This window comes from Pelobates fuscus, chromosome 9, assembly GCF_036172605.1.
Source record: "Pelobates fuscus isolate aPelFus1 chromosome 9, aPelFus1.pri, whole genome shotgun sequence".
NCBI lineage: Eukaryota > Metazoa > Chordata > Amphibia > Anura > Pelobatidae > Pelobates > Pelobates fuscus.
Window position 1 is genome coordinate 54,090,740 of NC_086325.1, and position 20,913 is coordinate 54,111,652.

The 20,913-nt window shown below is 42.5% G+C and overlaps 1 protein-coding gene across 1 annotated transcript; it reads right to left on the reverse strand.

Annotated features, from left to right (window-relative positions):
- Positions 1 to 2,230: 2,230 nt before the first annotated feature.
- Positions 2,231 to 16,975, reverse strand: TMEM185A (transmembrane protein 185A). Its single transcript, XM_063431976.1, has 7 exons — positions 16,882 to 16,975; positions 9,260 to 9,436; positions 7,638 to 7,848; positions 6,469 to 6,552; positions 6,096 to 6,272; positions 4,479 to 4,602; positions 2,231 to 3,653 (listed from the first exon to the last, which is right to left on the reverse strand). The coding sequence occupies exons 1-7, from the start codon at positions 16,917 to 16,919 to the stop codon at positions 3,409 to 3,411; spliced, it is 1,056 nt and encodes a 351-aa protein (XP_063288046.1). The 5' UTR covers positions 16,920 to 16,975; the 3' UTR covers positions 2,231 to 3,408.
- Between the last annotated feature and the right edge of the window lie 3,938 nt (positions 16,976 to 20,913).

Genomic DNA, 20,913 nt, shown 5'->3' on the forward strand with positions numbered 1-20,913 from the left:
AAGGAATGCATTGTATGTTTCTGTGTGTGTGTGTGTGTGTGTGTGTAAGGGATGCAAGGTGTGTTTCTGTGTATGTACGGGATGCAGTGTGTCTGTAAGGGGTGCATTGAGTGTGTAAGAGATGCATTTTGTTTCTGTGTGTAAGAGAATGAGTGTGTGTGAGCGTAAGGGATGCATTGTGTGTTTCGGGTGTGTCTGTGTGTAAGGATGCATTTATGTTTCTGTGTGTGTGTGGATGAATTGTGTATGTGTGTAGTGTAAAAGAGAGGGTTTGTGGGGTAGGATAGGGACTGAGAGGGGAGCAGCTCTATTTATTTTTTTTACAAAAATGTCATAGTGCTCTCCCCTCCTGTCAATTAGTTATTTCCCCTTCCCTCCTGTCCCTCAGTGTTCTCCCTTGGCCCCCTGCCCCTCTGCAGTCCCCCTTGGTGGTCTTCTCACTCCCTCTTCCCCCTCTTAGTGGTCCTCCCTCCCCCCCTTTGGTGGTCCTTCCCCTCTTCCCCCGTTGGTGGTCCTCCCTCTGGCAAACCCCTAGTGGACCTTCCCCCCTCCTCCCTCAGCGGTCCTTACTCCCCCCTCCTCCCCCAGTGTTCCTTAGTGTCCCCCCCTCCTCGCCCAGTGATCCTTAGTGTCCCCTCCCCCAGTGGTCCTTAGTCCCCTCCCTCCTTAGTGGTCCTTAGTCCCCCTCCTCTTCCCCAGTGGTCCTTAGTCCCCCTCCTTCTCCCCCAGTGGTCCTTAGTCCCCCCCTCATCCCCCAGTGATCCTTAGTGTCCCCTCCCCCTCTTCCCCCAGTGGTCCTTAGTCCCCCCCTCCTCCCCCAGTGGTCCTTAGTCCCCCCCTTTTCCCCCAGTGGTCCTTAGTCTCCCCTCCTCCTCCCCCAGTGGTCCTTAGTTCCCCCCTCCTCCCCCAGTGGTCCTTTGTCCCCCCTCCTCCTCCCCCAGTGGTCCTTAGTGTCCCTCCTCCCCCAGTGGTCATTTGTCCCCCCCTCCTCCTCCCCCAGTGGTCCTTAGTGTCCCCCCCTCCTCCTCCCCCAGTGGTCCTTAGTGTCCCTCCCCCCCTTTGGTGGTCCTTCCCCTCTTCCCCCCTTGGTGGTCCTTCCCCCCTCCTCCCTCAGCGGTCCTTAGTTCCCCCCTCCTCCCCTAGTGGTCCTTTGTCCCCCCTCCTCCTCCCCCAGTGGTCCTTAGTGTCCCTCCTCCCCCAGTGGTCCTTAGTGTCCCTCCTCCCCCAGTGGTCCTTAGTGTCCCTCCTCCCCCAGTGGTCCTTTGTCCCCCCCTCCTCCTCCCCCAGTGGTCCTTAGTGTCCCTCCTCCCCCAGTGGTCCTTAGTGTCCCTCCTCCCCCAGTGGTCCTTTGTCCCCCCCTCCTCCTCCCCCAGTGGTCCTTAGTGTCCCTCCTCCCCCAGTGGTCCTTACTCCCCCCCTCCTCCCCCAGTGTTCCTTAGTGTCCCCCCCTCCTCGCCCAGTGATCCTTAGTGTCCCCTCCCCCAGTGGTCCTTAGTCCCCTCCCTCCTTAGTGGTCCTTAGTCCCCCCCCCTCTTTTGTTTTTTTGTTCCTTATGCGCCTTAGCAAGCCCCAGGCGGCGCAGCACTGCTGTGTGGGGGCGGCCGGATTTGAGTGACCGGCAGGAGGGAAGCACAGATCGCTCCCGCCGGTGGAGGCGGCAATTACAAGGAAATGCCTTCTCTCAATACATTTTCCTTGATCCATGGGTTCAGTGCTTGAAATCAATGGCAAACTTAATTTAGTGACATGTAAGCCTCTTAAATAGTTCTGGGAAATCAGGCCATCGAAAAGTCCCACAAAGCCTTTATCAATTAGTTTGTGTTCCTGACCTGAACTTATTGTAGTTGTTCTGGTGTCTATATCACATCCCTGAAGGCTTTTTAATGTAAACACTGGAGTTTTAGAGAAAAGGCAGTGTTTACACTATAGCATTGGGCCCTAGGAACACCTCTAGTGGCCACTCCTCAAGCACATAAGGTGAGTTTTTACTGTATTTAAGCTGGACCAGGGAGGCTAAATAGTGTTTTTAACGCTATAGGATCAGGAATACAGGTTTGTGTTCCTGTCCCTATAGTGTTCATTTAATAGAAGTTGTAGGTGATTTTCAAAGTTTTTTTTTTTTGATGGTATAAATTCCAGAGAAGTTTCTCTCTCATTGCTGCGAGGTCCATGTATGTCAATTTTGTTTTCAAACCGATTTTTAGAAACGAAATAAGAGGCAAACACATGCTTTTTAGACATCAAAAGAATTTACTGAACACACAGTAGTTACATCTCCTGTTATCATGTAGAACTAGAAAGCAACATATTTTCATAGCCTAATAAGTTATTAATATTCAACTCAATGACTTATAGCATATTTGACATGAAAAGGTGATTTTAAATCCGTGTGAAAATAAGGAACAAAAAAACAAAACAAAAAAAGTACTGGCATTTTTTGATGTTTACATATTTTTATGTAGCTTTTAAAATGTAAATTGACATTCAATACATATATGCATTTTCTTTTTACAAACACGGCTTACTTAAAAAAATACATTGTATTTTCAATTTATACTGTACAGAAGGATAATTTTAAACAATATATTACATAGCTAAAATGCTCTTATAAATACTATACATCGATGAATGGATCGATACCTTCGACAGGATGTTCTTTAGGTGTTGCTGATAGGGCAGATTTTAAGTATATTTCTCATTGCATACAGAATAAGCATGCAGTAAATGAAGGATTCAACTGTTTTGAGAAAGATTGAAGCTTAAAACAAACCAATTACAGCACACAGGGAAAGAAATTGCCTATCCCTAACCTAAAGAAAAATCCATATATACGAGATACGTTCCATGTTTAAAAGAATACAAGGCCTCTTCCTTAAATACTACTTTTTTTTCAAGTTAATGCATTTGATTTTCAAACAGAAAAAAAAACATTTTTTTCTAGTGGTAAGATGCAAAATATGCGTTCGAGCATGAAGGATCACTGCACAAGTTGTCTTCGAAATGTACAATATCTGCTCTGCGTAACAGAAAAAATAAAATAAAAAAATAAAAATAGAGGGAACATGTGAAAAAAAAAATAGCATTAAGAAAGATTTCATTCAAATAAGAATAATAATTCAGATTTCAGGGAGACTAAGAGTGAAATGGACCCTAGAGGAGTCTCCAACTGACAAAGTGACACCAGAATTTATAAGGGTTTGGAACTTTACATACACAAATGTAAAAGTCAGTTAGACTGTATATAAAAAAACAAAAACCCACCCCCCCTCCAAAATAAAAATGAGGTCAGTAGCGTTTACAGTTACACTATGCAGCCAAAAGCTGCTTTTCCCTTCAGTCCACAGCATGTGTGCATGTACCTACAGAAGGATGTCATTGATGAACCCCTGCATACCATATCAATTCACCTTAATCAGGCATGTCTATATTTAGTTTTGGAGGTGGTACTACATATTTGCCTGGACTTTGCGTGATAACCACACCAGTCTTTTTACGAAACATTGGAGCTATCTTCGGTGGTTCTGGAATAGGTGTCTCTTCTGCATCTTCGCTGTCCTCGTGGTGTATATCGTAAGAGATATTGCCATATTCTCGAAGGAAAGGAAAAATCTCTAGTAGGAACTGACAAAAGTCTTTACGGATTCCAAACCACCCTGTAAGAGAATTCATTTTGGTCAGTAGGATTTAAATTTGTTGAATTAAAACCAGATTTCCAAGTCTTTCTTTCACTAAACAATAGTAAGCTTTAGCAGAGTCACATGCTCTTACTGCGTGAAAAAATTATAGTAAATAAACATTTCACTTGTCATTATTTTTAAATTCTATACAAAATGATCATTAGCTCATGATGTCAAGCATAGGGATACACGATGGAACCAGTTTAATGTGCGTGTGTGTGTGGGGGCGGGAATTACAAGGAAATGCCTTCTCTCAATACATTTTCCTTGATGCATGGGTTCAGTTCTTAAAATCAATGGCAAACTTAATTTAGTGACATGTAAACCTCTTAAACAGGTGTAGGAAATCAGGTCATTGAAAAGGCCCACAAAGCCTTTATCAATTTAGAATAGTGTAAAGTAGAATAAAAATCGATGTATTCCATTAAATCAGAAAACATCTAATAAGGGCAATTTAATTCTTAAGCCAGAGCAAGAGAACATTTTATTATACACATTTTGACTGACTAGAAACTTTATTTTTGGTAACCATTTCAATTAAAAGATAACCACAGCAACCCTTTTATGACTATAAAATAAAGAGCACTAGATAGCACTTATAAAACATTTATAGGTAAAAGCAGAAATGATCATGAAAATTAATGATTTTAGGCAGATGTATTCAAATGTAACAATGGCACCATATATAAACTTTCACTCTCCTTTCCAAATGTCAATGTTCATGGGTAAAATAAAAAGCATTGTATGCAGGGTGCTCACAAAACTGTTGCTTTAAATTAATTTAGATATAATTTTACTTACAGTGATTCCCTCCTTTCTGACCGAAGGTGGTTGCCATTAGAGTTATTAAAGAAAGCCACAAGGGTACAAATATAGGAATATATGAGAATAAATTATGCCCATCCAATCGGTGAACAAGTAAAATCTGAAAAGGGAAAAAAACAAAACATTAAGAGTTTAGCTCAGTTGGTTCATTTAAAAAGGTTTATGTTAAAATTAAATCTATTGTTGCAATCTTGTTTCTGCGCGTTCATTATGCCAGTTTAGCTATATATTGTATTACTGGAATTATGCTTCTGGTAACGTTTTCACAGGGTCTCTATTGCTCTACTCACTATACCAGTCATCATTAAGAAAGAATTGTAATTCCAAACAGAAATTTCATATCTTATGTTAAAATATCCATTTTGGAAAAGAAGTTAGATTTTTGTTTAAAACGGTTTAGTGATGGTGTTGAAAATAAATGTGTCGTACTATTTTGTACTTTTGTGGATAGAAAATACCAAATATGGGGGCTAGCACATGAGTAGGCCAACCTAAGATGGAAGGAGAAACTAATGCTCAAAGAGCCACTCTGACCCAATCAATCAATCTGAGAGGCAGTTTTAATGCAACTATCATAATGGATGGGCTTTAAAACAGGGGTCTAAGTCCTGCAGATCTTTATTCTTCACCAGAGCATCTTGTATCACAGCCTCACTGGTCACTGGAAGCCAGTTAGAATACAGAGCAAAAGTGCAATGTGCTTAAAAATGATGTTCACTTTTGAATATTTGAAGTAGACATGCACATGTTTTGTTGTTCATATTTTTACTGATAAGAACTATGTTGCCTTTAATTAACATACAGCAGACAAATTAATGTAAACAAATTATTTTATCAAGCAGAATGCTTTCTACTAAAAATAGAATAGACAAGAGTCTTGATTGTGGCCTTGATTGGCAGTGGGAATTTAAATGCAGCAAGCATGGGGACCATGCAATCAAAGCCGTAGTGTACAGCTTAATGTAGGTGTTCTGGTGAGTATAGTCAGTCCCTGCAGGCTTTTTGCAGTCAACACTGCCTTTTCAGAGAAAAGGTAGTGTTAACATTACAGCCTATAGACACCTCCAATGGCCACTCCTCAGATGGCTACTAGAAGTGCTTCCTGGGGTAGTGCACTGACATTCAGTGTCTCCACCTTCTGCATGGAGACACTGAACTTTCCTTATAAACATGCATCCCTATGAGGGGATGCGGACTGGCCAGGGTGACATTTGGCTCCACCCCCAGCCCACCTCCTTGGTTGAGATAATCAGAATTGACAATTTCAGCCTATCCATCTTTGGCAAGCTATATCTCACTGTGCTGGTTCTAAATTAAATAGTGAGACTTGGCCTAATACAGAACAGTGTATAACCTATGCAATATTCGCACTACACAGACTACATCTTCCACCTGGTGTATTTATATAGAGTTAAGGTCGCTTTAACAGTCTTTCTTTAGTTGAGTGTAGGATTAAATTTAACATCAATACATATCAAAATCCAGTTGTATGTGCTACCCATACATGTATGCATACAGCTGAATAAAGTCACAGTGACATATGGTGGTTTAGAAATTTCCAAAACAGATATTTAAATGAAAGAAGCAGCGTACCTCAAAAGTCAACAATGGAACAACTATGGCCATCCAGCTGACTGCCATAGTGATATGTGTTCTCCTCTGTTCTGCTATAACATCCATGGAGCGCAAGAACAGGACAGACCATACAATGTAATATAGAACGACTAGGCACAAAAAGGACATCAAAATCCAGAGAGGGACACAGACGACCTGAAAAGGGAGAACCAAGCCAAACGATTCACTGACATTAAGCTCCAGAAAAGTGGGACATTTGCAGATCAGGAATCCTGGTAATGTTGCAAATGATCTTAATTTGAGATACGAACGTTTCCCAAATAAAGCAAAAGAGTAACAACACAAGACTGTAAATCACATTTAATATTAGAGATTTTAAACTATAACTCACCAGCCAAGGCCACGTGATAATGCTGTCAAGTCTTAGTGCAATGAATATAAATTGTAAAATATTAACAGAACACAAGATCTCCAGCTGCAAAGAAAAAGGAAGGAAATGGTTATACGTCCCCTAACAAACCGACATTAAATAACATTTAAAGTGGATCTGTTACTTTTCAGTATTTCATAAGGATGTATTCTTTATGAAATACTGATCAAGACTGTGTTGGGATTTCACTTAAATTCCAACTTAAACCAATGACACCAGAAGACAAAGTGAGGACTACTTTGTCTTATGGACAAGCCTGAGGTTGACAAAAGTAAGAGCTGTGTTGTCAACCTTTGTTCAATTCCAGCAGCTGTCAAAAGTGATGGCTGTGGGTTTCAGGAATGGTCTATGGAGGCTCCTGTCATGTTATGAGAACCTCCAGGAGTACAGTACTGATGCGGCTCTTGACAACTGAAGCTCCAGGAGCTGAAGAGGACCTGCAGGATGAAGTTGGTGGACAGCCTGCACATTGTTAAAACACAAAATGAAAGATTTAGCAGAGTCCCCGACACGTTGCTAAATCTCTTCAAATATTTGCTGCATTTTATTACATCTCTAAGGTTCTCTCATTGTGGGGGATATTTATCAAAGTATTCCAAAAAGTGTTAGTTTTCCTCATATTAAATCACAGCAGTTTTGATATTCAGAAATAAAATGTGCTTTTTATATAATAAAGGGCAGAACTAAAGAACCACAAAACGTTTTTCTTTTTAATATTGGAAACTTTAATACAGGCAAAAATTAGAAGCAAAAAAGCAGATTGAGGAGAAAAAACAGGAATTTACCTTTTTTTTACCCAAGTTATCCTAATCTCTGGCAGTGTGATACAGCAACCTACATTGTGTGATGCCGTAAGAAATTATGACTCGCTCCCTTTTTATTTTATAAGATCAATAGAAGGGAGCCTATGTAGATTCTATTGTACCCATTTCTGATCAAAGGCTGGTAAAAACCTGCATCAACCTCAGCCACAGCTGCCCCTGACTTGCTGGGGCACACACTAATGCCGCATATACAAGCAAGCCTGACTAGAAGCTAGGCAGTGGCGAGCTTAGTCTGAGTATAGTGGCATGTATCCTCACAGACAGAAACACATTCATTTTAAGCAGAAAACATCTATTACAACTTACTTCCAAAGACCTGTCATGCCTGAATCCCCATACACACGCAGCCACTGACACAGGTGACACAAAGAATAATGGCATGAAAACCAAGAGCCAGAAATAGTGGTTTCCTCTTTCAATTCGATCACAGACTAAAACTTCAAACATAAGGAGCAGTAAGTGAATGCCCACTGCAATGAGCATGGCTTTAAATTCCACACAGGTTTCGCCTTCTGCCCTGTAGGGTTAAGAAGAAAAATAAAAGAAACATTAATTAAAAAGGTAGTAGAAAGATTTGAATACAGGCACCATATCTATGCACTCTTTGCTTACAATACAAGGGTTAAAGGGACACTGTAGGCACCCAGACCACTTTAGCTAATTGAAGTGGTCTGGGTGCTGTGACCCTTTTGCACTTAGTACCAGAGAACTGCAATGTTTACATTGCAGCTATAAGTCTGCCCTCTTGCTTCCAGAATCCAAACTGGACCTCCAGTGTCAGATTTACCCCATACGAAAGTACTGAATAATGCATTACTATGGGGAGGTCTAATTCGCGCACGCGGCCTTTGCCGCACATGCGCATTAGGTCTCCCCCACCGGCTGACGTCGATGAGGAAGAAGCGTGGGCAGAGCCTGATCCAGCACCGAGGGACATCGGCGCTAGATTCAGGTAAGTGGCTGAAGGGGTTTTAAAATATCTCAAAACGCACATTAAACTGACACTGCACTGCCCAGATGCACACACAAAATAAATAAAAATAACTGTTTAGTAGATACACCCAAAATGCAAACATGCATGCATTTAATTATGCATTTTTACCATTGGGGTATATCTAAAAACAACATGCTAAATCTTGCAAGTCCTTCCCTTATTCCCACGTCCAAACTTTCTGTGACTGTCCAATTACATATTTCTCCATGAAGCTCAATGTGAAGTTGAGTTTAGCTCCACTGAGCTAAACAACCAAGCAGTAACGGTATGGTTGTCTGAATGACATATTTAAAATGTAAAAAAAGAGAACACACTCTTCACACATAAAGCACTTCAGCTTTTAGAGGTTCAAAGTGTTCCTTTAATGAATATTAATGTGAATTTACTAAACATGCTGACATTTCGTTTTCAATTCAATACAATTCACTTTTTATATTTTAACTACAACAAGAGTAATCCACACTACTAAACAACATAGAAATGAAAAACAACATGCCAGTTTAATACACTTTAAGACAGGTTATTTACAAACAAAAAAAAGCTTCCTTTGAAAATAACTATGTATTTGTTTTTTATTAAATACATGATAGAAACACTCTGAGAAATTCCAGTATTTGTTTAAAATATTTTATATAATTTATGGACAGATTTTTGGCTAGGTTTGTTCATATAAACATAAACCTGCATCAAAAGTCCAGACTTTATACATTACATATTTTGCAGTACTCTCTGGGCCCTGGTATGTGATGCGTTCAAGTTATCGTAAACACCACAAACAAATAGGAACATGTGTGATGGAAGCTAAATTGAAGATTGTAGAAAGCTTGTATGTATGAAGTGTTTGTATCTATGTATTTAAAATATATATATTACACACATTTACTCATACAAACAGGACATTACAAGTGTTCTGCCTAAAATATAGTCAACACACCTGTATTGCGGGTTCTTTGCCCAAACGCCAGTACCCACCGAGGCTCCAACAATAACCATTAGTTTCCAAAGCCATATTGGCGTAAACACTGCCCAGTAACTCCATTGAATAATACCGTCCAGCCGCAGAGACAGAAGAACAGAAAACAGCAACAAACAGGCATAAATAAGGAATTTGCTGTAAAACACAAAGCAGAAGAAATGTTACTTGGTGAGTGGATTTTAATGATATTAAGTCAAAAAAGATTTATTTAAAAAATGTTTCCAATCTGTTTTAAAGGTGAAGTTCCATCTGCGCTGCTTAAAATATTTTATATGAAAGGAGATTAGTCACTGAACTGTGCAAAATTAAATCAAACTAGTTACTTTGCGAAAATAGCAATGTCTAAAGGAAGTATTTTAACCCCTTAAGGACCAAACTTCTGGAATAAAATGGAATCATGACATGTCACACATGTCGTGTGTCCTTAAGGGGTTAAAGGATATCTGTCATTTCTAATTAACACGACATTTTCAGAGCATAAAATTCTGTCTATACATTTGTCTATACCAAATTTATAGTTTGGGAGAAAACCCTTCTCAGTCAAATTTTCAGCATAGTCTCTATGCTGACAATTCAATGGACAACGGAGAGCAGAAAAGACCTCCCACAGGCGCATGATTGCTATGGTAACTCCCAAGCAAATGCTGCTGGACGCTTGCTAGGGAGTTTTCAATTTGCCAGAACTTGCGATTTGATGAAGAGAACCTGCAGCTTATCCAAATGATATACGCAGTGAGAGGTTTTCTGGTAAAGGGACACTATAAGCACCACAACAACTTTAGCTTGTTGAAGCAGTTTTGGCATATAGATCATGCCTCTGCAGCCTCACTGCCCAATTCTAGGACATGTAGGAGTTTAATCACTTTGTTTATGCAGCTCTAGTCATACCTCCTCACAATACTAAACACTTCCTGTAAACTTCCTTTATTGCAGTCGTTTTAATTTCTTATATCCTGCCTTCTAGATCATGCAACAGCCTCCGGTGTGTGATTAAAGTTAAAAACTTCCAAAGCAGGTTAAAGTAGCACTGTCACAGTCCGGGGACTTTGCAGAATTTTCAAAGACCCCTCGGCGGTAACATTGCGGCTGGGGGTCAGATGGCTGGGGGAGGGAAAGTTCAGCATTGAAGGCAATGGAGAATTCCACAAGATCCCTGCAGTCGTCACTGGTGATAGCTGTCAGGATTGACACCGTAGCTCTGCCCCGTAAGTCAGACATAGGATAAATACATAAGACAAAGTAGTCCGTTTTTAGTTAGAAATAATAACAACAACAAAGTATTTAACCATGAAAGGTACATTCAGATTACTCTGGTTTTAAAGTACATCCTAGAGATGTTACCTTAGCCCAACATCCAGGGGCTGTTACTATTACCCAATTTAACGGTACTCATTTTATCTACCCCGGAAAGATGAAAGACTGAGTCAACCCTGCCGGGATTCCAACCTGCGACCCAAGGGTTGAACAGATTCTACTGATGATGCATTAGCCAACTGAGCTATCTCACCAGCATTTAGATTAAAATTGGAAAAAAGAGGAAGTGATTGGGTAAAGGCAAGTACGGTGCGACAGTGCAGTTTTAATGTCTAATTGCAAATTAAACAATTTTTTTTTTTTTTATACAGGATGTGTATACCCGGAAGCAGAGTAGGCGACTGCCATTTCGGGCAGGCAGGTGCCTACTCTGCAGTGATGGCGAACCTATGGCACCCCAGCCCTCTCTGTGGGCACGCGGCCATAGGTTTGCCATCACTGCAGAGTAGGCACCTGCCTGCCCGAAACGGCAGTTGCCTACTCTGCTTCCGGGTCGGGAGGATAGGAAGCAGGGGGAGGGATCGAGGAAGCAGCTCACCTGTCCTCCCTCGAGCTGTGTGGAGCGTTGCCGTGCGTTACCAGGGCAACGCTCCATACAGCATCGCGCGGGATGACAGGAGAGCTGCAGGACCTGTCATCCTGTCCTGCATACCACCAGGGATGGCTGTGTTCCCCCCTCCCCTTCACCAAAGGTAAGAAGAAGGGAAGGGAAGGAGGGATTTAATAAATATTTAATATGAAAAAATAAAAATAAAAAAATTAATGCATCTTCAACCCCCCTATCCACAGCACACCTACCCCCCTACTCAGCAGACTGCGTGCGTGTACTCAGCAGACTGCGTGCGTGTACTCAGCAGACTGCGTGCGTGCACTCAGCAGACTGCGTGCGTGCACTCAGCAGACTGCGTGCGTGCACTCAGCAGCGTGCGTGCGTGCACTCAGCAGCGTGCGTGTTTGTGTGTGTGTGTGTGTGTATTTAGCAGTCTGTCTGTGTGTCGGTGTGTGTATGTATTAAGCAGTTGGTGTGTGAATGTGTTCAGCAGTCTGTGTGTATGTATTGCATTTGTTTGAGATACTAATAAATATAAGCTTAATTTATATCATTATTTAAAATTTGTATAATTTAACTCTCTGTTGTGAGAGAAAGTTGTTAACTGCACGAGTAGTTTTTTCTAAACGTAAACCTCAGTATTCAGGTTTAATAGCCATGTTGGCACTTTGAGGGAAAAAAAGTTGGCAGGTATTGCGGTTTGGGCACTCAGGCTCAAAAAGGTTCGCCATCCCTGTGCTAGGGCTACGTAAACAGAAACAAAAGTGATTTAACTCCTAAATAGCAAAGATTTGAGCACTGAGACTGCAGATCTATACGCCAAAACTGCTTAATTAATCTAAAGTTATTTTGATGCCTACAGTATCCATTTAAGATTAACAAGTAAAAAAACAAAACAAAAACATGCTTTAGGCTGACTGACTCCATCAATTTAACTTTTACTCAGTTGAATCATGGACACGTAGAATAGAGGCCAAACAGATTAAAGCCACATTTCTTCCTTAGCTATACATTTGCAAACAATTATGTGCAAAGAATCTGCTGTACTTAACAAATCTCTCCCAAACCCTACCAACAATCATAGTTACTTCTTATTGCCTAACATCTCGCTGCTATGATTTGCTTGCCATTCTTGGAAAACGCAGTTAAAGGAACACTCCACTGATTTTCTTTTTATTTCTTAAGCTTCTTTTAACAGTGACCCCTGCAAAAGTTAAAATACATGGATGGGTTGTATTTGCAATCATGGCTGCAAGTTTAGATTACATTCTCAACAACCAACTGTTAGGTAAATCCTATTGTATAAAAGAAACCGTAAATAAAATAGTGGGAGGACCAGGAGCTACTATTTAGGATATAAAGCCAGGGAGAGAGAAAAAAATAAGAAAAAGAAAGGCTCGGATGCACTGTGATAAAAACAGATAATATAAAATATTAAAATACCTAGGTGTTAAAGCTAATGAATAGTTAAAGGGACACTGTAGTCACCTGAACAACTTTAGCTTAATGAAGCAGTTTTGGTGTATAGAACATGCCCCTGCAGCCTCACTGCTCAATCCTCTGCCATTTAGGAGTTAAATCCCTTTGTTTATGAACCCTAGTCACACCTCCCTGCATGTGACTTGCACAGCCTTCCATAAACACTTCCTGTAAAGAGAGCCCTATTTAGGCTTTCTTTATTGCAAGTTCTGTTTAATTAAAGGACCACTCTAGGCACCCAGACCACTTCAGCTTAATGAGGTGGTCTGGGTGCCAGGTCCTTCTAGGGTTAACCCATTTTTTCATAAACATAGCAGTTTCAGAGAAACTGCTATGTTTATGAATGGGTTAAGCCTTCCCCCTATGTCCTCTAGTGGCTGTCTCATTGACAGCCGCTAGAGGCGCTTGCGTGCTTCTCACTGTGATTTTCACAGTGAGAGCACGCCAGCGTCCATAGGAAAGCATTATGAATGCTTTCCTATGTGACCGGCTGAATGCACGCGCAGCTCTTGCCGCGCGTGCGCATTCAGCCGACGGTGAGGAGAAGAGGAGGATCGGAGGAGGAGAGCAGGAGGAGATCTCTCCGCCCAGCGCTGGAAAAAGATAAGATTTAACCCCTTTCCCCTTTCCAGAGCCGGGCGGGAGGGGGTCCCTGAGGGTGGGCGCACCCTCAGGGCACTCTAGTGCCAGGAAAACGAGTATGCTTTCCTGGCACTAGAGTGGTCCTTTAAGATTTTCTTATCCCCTGCTATGTTAATAGCTTGCTAGACCCTGCAAGAGCCTCCTGTATGTGATTAAAGTTCAATTTAGAGATTGAGATACAATTATTTAAGGTAAATTACATCTGTTTGAAAGTTAAACCAGTTTTTTTTTTCATGCAGGCTCTGTCAATCATAGCCAGGGGGGGTGTGGCTAGGGCTGCATAAACAGAAACAAATTGATTTAACTCCTAAATGACAGTGAATTGAGCATTGAAATTGTAGGGGAATGGTCTATACACTAAACCTGCTCTATTTAGCTAAAGTAATTTAGGTGACTATAGTGTTCCTTTAATAGTATAAAACACTAAACAAGAATAATACAAAATAAGTAAATAAAAACATGAACTAGGGTAGATAAGGAAATGACAATATGTGTTCCAATCCAACTTCTTGAATATACCACTGGAAGCTGCAGCGATAACCTCATGGGAGCTCCTTGCAGTAATTTCCAGGCCCCAGAGAAAGAAGTGACGGGCACCCAGCAGACTCCAGATAAGTTGTCAAACTACTCACAAACAATATGATTACCTACATTGGGAGGGCCTGGACACTTCTGGCACCAATACCACCAGATGTTATAGTGCCTGGAGTGTCAAGAGAAATCTGCACTTTTATAAAGTGTCTAGTTTGCACCGCCCTCGCTAGAAGAAAACATTTGAGGGCTTTGCAAAAGAAAACATTGGTTTTAATGTTTCTCTATGTGATGTGCTTCTCCGAGTAGCATGGAAATTGTCACGCATGCCATCTTCATCCTAATGTTTCAATATGAGAAGCATTCTACTTGCCAATAGATCATCAGTGGTAATCTCTAGGCAGGTGGATTGAAGCTGTGACGAGGGACTGACTCGCTGGTGGATTAAAGGAAAGTTGACGCTTTATTTTAAGTGAAAAGGGGGCACAGGTAAATTGGCAATACAATACTCCAGTATTATACATAATTTATTTTATGTAGAACACTCAAGTGTTTCTTTAATATCAATTTTACTGAAAATGGAGCAAATGGGGGGAAATGGTTAGAAACCTACAGGTATTTTTAAAAGTTTTTTTTTTTTTTTCAATGATGTAATTTATGACAATTCCCCTTTAGCCTCACTGCAAATCTATTAAAGGATCAAACCTGAATTTAAAAGACACCAGCCCCTCCTCCTCTTTCCTAACTAGGTCTTGCCTTTAGTACTCCTATTGCACTAGTTCAAAAGAGCAAACCACTTCCCTGGCCAATCAGCATCTCCTCATAGAGATGCATTGATCCAATGCATCTCTTTGGGGAAAGTTCAGTGTCTTCATGCAGAGGGTGGAGATGCTGAATGTCAGTACCCAAGAAGCACCGCTAGTGGCCATCTGAGGTGGGCACTGGAGGTATCCCTAGGCTGCAATGTAAACACTGCCTTTTCTCTGAATAGCCAGTGTTTACAGCAAAAAGCCTGCAAGGACTGACTATACTCACCAGAACAACTACAATGATCTGTAGTTGATCTGGTGACTATAGTGTCCCTTTAATTCACGGGTCCTCTCTAGTGATCATTATCCTTTTCTGATCCCCTACATTCCATTATTCTTGCTTCCCCAGACCACATTCCTAAACCCTTACCACCCATGGTTGGGTCTTCTCCTAGTCCTTATGCCCTTTATGACTAGACCGTACAACTTCCTGGACCCTCTCCTGATCCTCTACAATCCATAACTATGTCTTTCTAACCCCAGGACAGTGTTTTGATTCACTATATTCCATTATGCCCAGGACGCTCTCCTGAAGTCCAACATTACATGGCCTCCAGGACCCTCGCCTGAAGCCCTACATTACATGACCTCCTGGACCCTCTCCTGAACTTCTGCCTTACATGACCACAAGGACCCTCTCCTGAACTTCTGCATTAAATGACCACCAGGACCCTCTCCTGAACTTCTGCATTAAATGACCACCAGGACCCTCTCCTGAACTTCTGCATTAAATGACCACCAGGATCCTCTCCTGAACTTCTGCCTTACATGACCACCAGGACCCTCTCATGAACTTCTGCCTTACATGACCACCAGGACCCTCTCCTGAACTTCTGCCTTACATGACCACCAGGACCCTTTCCTGAACTTCTGCCTTACATGACCACCAGGACCCTCTCCTGAACTTCTGCCTTACATGACCACCAGGACCCTCTCCTGAACTTCTGCCTTACATGACCCTCTCCTGAACTTCTGCCTTACATGACCACCAGGACCCTCTCCTGAACTTCTGCCTTACATGACCACCAGGACCCTCTCCTGAACTTCTGCCTTACATGACCACCAGGACCCTCTCCTGAACTTCTGCCTTACATGACCACCAGGACCCTCTCCTGAACTTCTGCCTTACATGACCACCAGGACCCTCTCCTGAACTTCTGCCTTACATGACCACCAGGACCCTCTCCTGAACTTCTGCCTTACATGACCACCAGGACCCTCTCCTGAACTTCTGCCTTACATGACCACCAGGACCCTCTCCTGAACTTCTGCTTTACATGACCACCAGGACCCTCTCCTGAACTTCTGCCTTACATGACCACCAGGACCCTCTCCTGAACTTCTGCCTTACATGACCACCAGGACCCTCTCCTGAACTTCTGCCTTACATGACCACCAGGACCCTCTCCTGAACTTCTGCCTTACATGACCACCAGGACCCTCTCCTGAACTTCTGCCTTACATGACCACCAGGACCCTCTCCTGAACTTCTGCCTTACATGACCACCAGGACCCTCTCCTGAACCCCTACATTACATGACCACTAGGACCCTCTTCTGAACCACATTACATGACGTGACCACCAGGACACATTCCTTAACCCCTACATTACAGGACTCTCATGAACCCCTACATTACATGACCCCCAGGACCTCCTGAACCCCTACATTACCCTCAGGACCATCTTCTGACTCCCCTTATTCCTTGACCAACAGGACCTTCTCCTGACCCCCTACATCCCATGTCCCCCTGGACTCTCTCCTGAACCTCTACATGACATGACCCCCAGGACCCTCTCACGAGTCCCCTTATTCCATGACCAACAGGACCTTCTCCCCCTCCCTCGTATTCTTTACCCCCTGGACTCTCTCCTGACCCGCTACATCCCACTTGACCCTCTATGGTCCGCTTCTTCTTATTGCTACCTCCATGACTAGGCCTTACCCCCATCGCTCTAAGATTAGATCTCACCATTCCCAGAGCCCTCTCTCCGGATCCCCAGCCCTCCATGTCTCTCCCCGGGCCCTCCATGTCTCTCCCCGGGCCCTCCATGTCTCTCCCCGGGCCCTCCATGTCTCCCGATTTCCCAGGATCCTCTCCTGATACCAAACCCATTATAACTCCCGGCTCCCCCGGTCCTGGTGACTAGGCCGAACCCCCTTCCGGCACTCTCCTGGTCTCTGTCCCATCTGCCGTCCCTCGGCCCCCTTTCCCCCCTGCCCCCGGCCCGTGTCCCGTGTCCCGTGTCTCCGTACCTGGGGTTGAAGTCCTGGAAGAGGCCCCTGAGATTCATGTTGTGATCCCAGTTCCGGTCTCACTGCAGCTCCGGCATTGCGACCAGAGCCAGGGCCCAGCCACCGTAAATACACCAAATCCTGCGCAACATCCTCGTAATAGAACGCCCGCAACCAGTCGCATTGCGCGTCTATAGCAGTAATTACGGCACACCTAGCTGTGTGCAGAGTCGGGAAGGGGAGTGTATAATAACAATAATATTTACAGTAATTGCATGTCTAATGGTGCCATTCATTATCACACCTGACATGGTGCTGTCAGGGGGTCTATGTAAGCCCACTCTAAATGGCCACCGCGACCTTAATTATGGTTAGTGCCCTCTGGGTATTGATTAATTTAGTGTATACAGACCCCCCAATGCTAACTCACAGGGGTACAAATATATATATATATATATATATATATATATATATATATATATATATATATATATATATATATATATTTATATAAACATACACACACCATCAAGCAGACTTGCCATGTTTCTAGTTATTCCAGATGATGATCTATCACATTATTATTATTATTATTATTATTATTATTATTATTTTACTTGTTTAGTAAATCCAGCACTTCATTTTATTCTCCAGGATATATCTGCCTGCCACTGTTTTCACCAGCACCTGCTGTTATTTATATTATTATTATTGTTATATCATTGTTTTGTGCTTATCTGTAAAATTTTGCTGAAAAGAACACAATCTATTAACCACTTGCCACATTGTTAAAAATGGGGGATTAGCAGACATATAACTATTTGTATCACATTGTTATTATTAGCTACATTTATGCTGATGTCAGAATGACAGAAATATGTTTACTATGAGTATGTTGTAATTCCATTGTCCTTTATAACAGGGATGTGTTGAGGCAGATGAACCTGGTACCAAGCACCTAGGCAGCAGTCAATGACAAGGCATTTCTCTGGCTGCAATATTTTCCTGTTGTTTTAGAAAGCTCTCTGAACCAGACACCAGCAAGAAAGCTTGAGAATTGTCCAGAATGCAAAGTGAATTTCAAAATTCAAGGGACACCATAATCACCAGAACAACTACATCTTAATGTAGTTCTGGTGAGTACAGTCAGTCCCTGCAGGCATTTTTATATAAATACTGTCTTTACAGAGAAAAGGCAGTGTTTACATTGCTCCCTAGGTACACGTCCAGTGGTAGTCACTCAGATGGCCGCTAGAGGTGCTTCCTGGGTCTGAGCTGACAATGTGCAGCACTGATGTTCAGCTTCCTCGTGTGTTTCGTGTACTATGCTCTATTTCCCGTTCGGGAGCGTTCATACGAAAGGTACCCATTCTTCTCCCGAACGGGGATCACCCGTTACCCCATTAAAATGTTCACACCAATCAATTAGAACGTTCGCACCTACAACATATCTGCGAAACCGCAAGGGAAGTAAATAATGAGTGCTTCCCTGGGTGGCCGCCATTTCGTATAGACGAAAGCCAAACGGGGGAGCATTTGTATCCCAAAAGGAGACGCTTCACACCGGAACTCCATGAATGGGTCCCTGAGGTTGGTGGGACACTTTTGGGGTACTGGCTGTTCTGTTCGCCCTATCTACTCCTAAAAGAGCCTAATCACTGTTCGGGCTAGTGACTGTCCAAAGAGCGCTCTCTCCGGTGATGCCTATGTGGAGATATCCACTGGAGAGAGAGACGCGAGCCCAGCAGAGAATCCCTGGAACTGTGAGTCGGCTTCACAGCCACAGACTCCCACTTGCCGCCTGGAAGTCCGTGCCGACCAATAGGAGAAGGGCCGCCATTCAAACTGGTTTTGCGCCCTTTCTCCTGATTGGCCAGCAAAACACTCTTCCCCGAGCGCTGATTGACGCAATTTGGTTTTGCGTCCTTTTCCTGATTGGCGGAACACCTCCTCTCCCCGAGCGCTGATTGGCGCTATTTGATTTTGCGCCTGTCTCCAGATTGGCAGTTGCTTGGTTTAGGCACGAAGTTTGAATTCGTCGGACTAAACCAAGCAACTCTGTGGAACTGATACAAAACAGAACAAAATAAGGTTGCGCCTAAAATATACAGTAAAACATATAAGAGTGTATATAAAAAGTAATATAAAATAATACAATTTAATATCAAATATTAAATGAAATATAAATGGATAATTGGCAATAGTCCAAAACACATCATAAGTCCGTAATGGTAGATGCCATGTATAAAAACATGGCATCTACCATCACGGACTTATGATAAGTGTTTTGGACTATTGCCAATTATCCATTTATATTTCATTTAATATTTGATATTAAATTGTATTATTTTATATTACTTTTTATATACACTCTTATATGTTTTACTGTATATTTTAGGCGCAACCTTATTTTGTTCTGTTTTTTATAATTTCTTACCTTTAGGGGATTATAGGGGACTCCCCTTTAAGGATTGCAGCCTTACTATTATTTTCTTGTGTGGCAACCTAGCGCTGATTTTTCTCTTTCCAACTCTGTGGAACTAATTGCGGGGAGGTACAGAGCCTTGAGCCCGGACTTTATACAATGATTTCTTGGGCTCTGTACATCCAATAGCCCTGCTTTTTGCAGGGATCCTAGTTGGGGTATATATGTGTACCCCTTTTACTTCCCGGGGCACAGAGCCCCCTAGGTTTCCCCTATGTATGTAATGTGTCCTATTGTCTGTAAATATTGTGCTGTTGGTATCTCCCAGAGCAGGATATGGTTGTATGTAAACCATCCACCTCCAGCCTGGGACTGAGGAATTTCTACTGAATAGTATGGAGACCCCCTGTGGGGGTCTGTGTATAAATTAAGCCTGTACCAATAAAGCATTGTCAGTGTTGTACTCCCAGAGCTATGTATCATCCAGTTCCTGGGAGGGAAAAGGGTTAAGCACTGTTCCAGCTCAGAGGGAATGCAGCGGGGAAAGTCCTTATAAGGACTAAGAAGCACCCAGGTGTGTGTCATCCAGCCCCTGGGAGCGCATAGAGCTACTCCCCTATCCATTCCCCAAATAGGAAGCGGTCCCTGGCAGAGGTACCTAGCCGGGTCACAGGGAGCTCCGTCACAGTGTTCATGAATGATGCTGGGCCTGACAGTTCTGTATTCACCCTGAGCAGGAGCCTCAGATATATCTCACGTAGGGCCTGCCGTACTTCTAATACTTTTACATATTGTTTAAATTTGCTGATATATTACTGGTCCCTGAGGAAGTTCCTTTATAATAGCGAAACATGTACGACCTCTATGTTTTGTCTATTGCAAAACTGTATATTTTGTTGTTGTTTTTGCCATAATAAAACTCATTTTTTGGGGCCTGTATTTTTTTTACAAATTGTTCATATTTACTGATTTTATTACTGGTCCCTGATGAAGTTTCTTTATAGGAATGAAACGCATAGGACCTCTGTGTTTTATCTATTACAATATTGTGACAAAACAATGTATTTTATTCTCAAAATTACTTTCTCTGCGTTTGGTAGACAAATCTACCGAACACTTACCACCCCCATGGCTCATTAACGTCAAATAAACCACAGACTTAAGTGCTCTCCCTGTATGGCTGCCGTTCGTATCAATGAACAACACGTGTTGGAGAAAACAGTGGCCATCTTGTCACACAAAAGCAGGCAGCGGTACTTGGTCGTAGAGTGTCTGGAACTCTAAGTCAGACATTCGACCTCGCGAACACCGGCCAAACCTCACGAACGCCAGCTTCTTTCCACAACAAGCCAGGAAAGCGCTGTTCGGTAGGATTGTTTGCACAAACAAGGTGAACAACCGCTACCTATGAGCCAGGGGAACCATTCGTCTTTTTGTTAGTTTTGGAACTCCCGAAACTGACTGACCGCTACCTCTGATTCTATGGAACTAAGTTTGGCAGGCGCCACGTATGCGGTCTGTCAGAATTTTACCCCGGTGGTGATTCGGCTGTGTTTGTGGGATCTTAGCGCTATTTGGACAACTTGGGTGCTCAGATCCAGGCTATACAGGAATATAATATTTGTTGA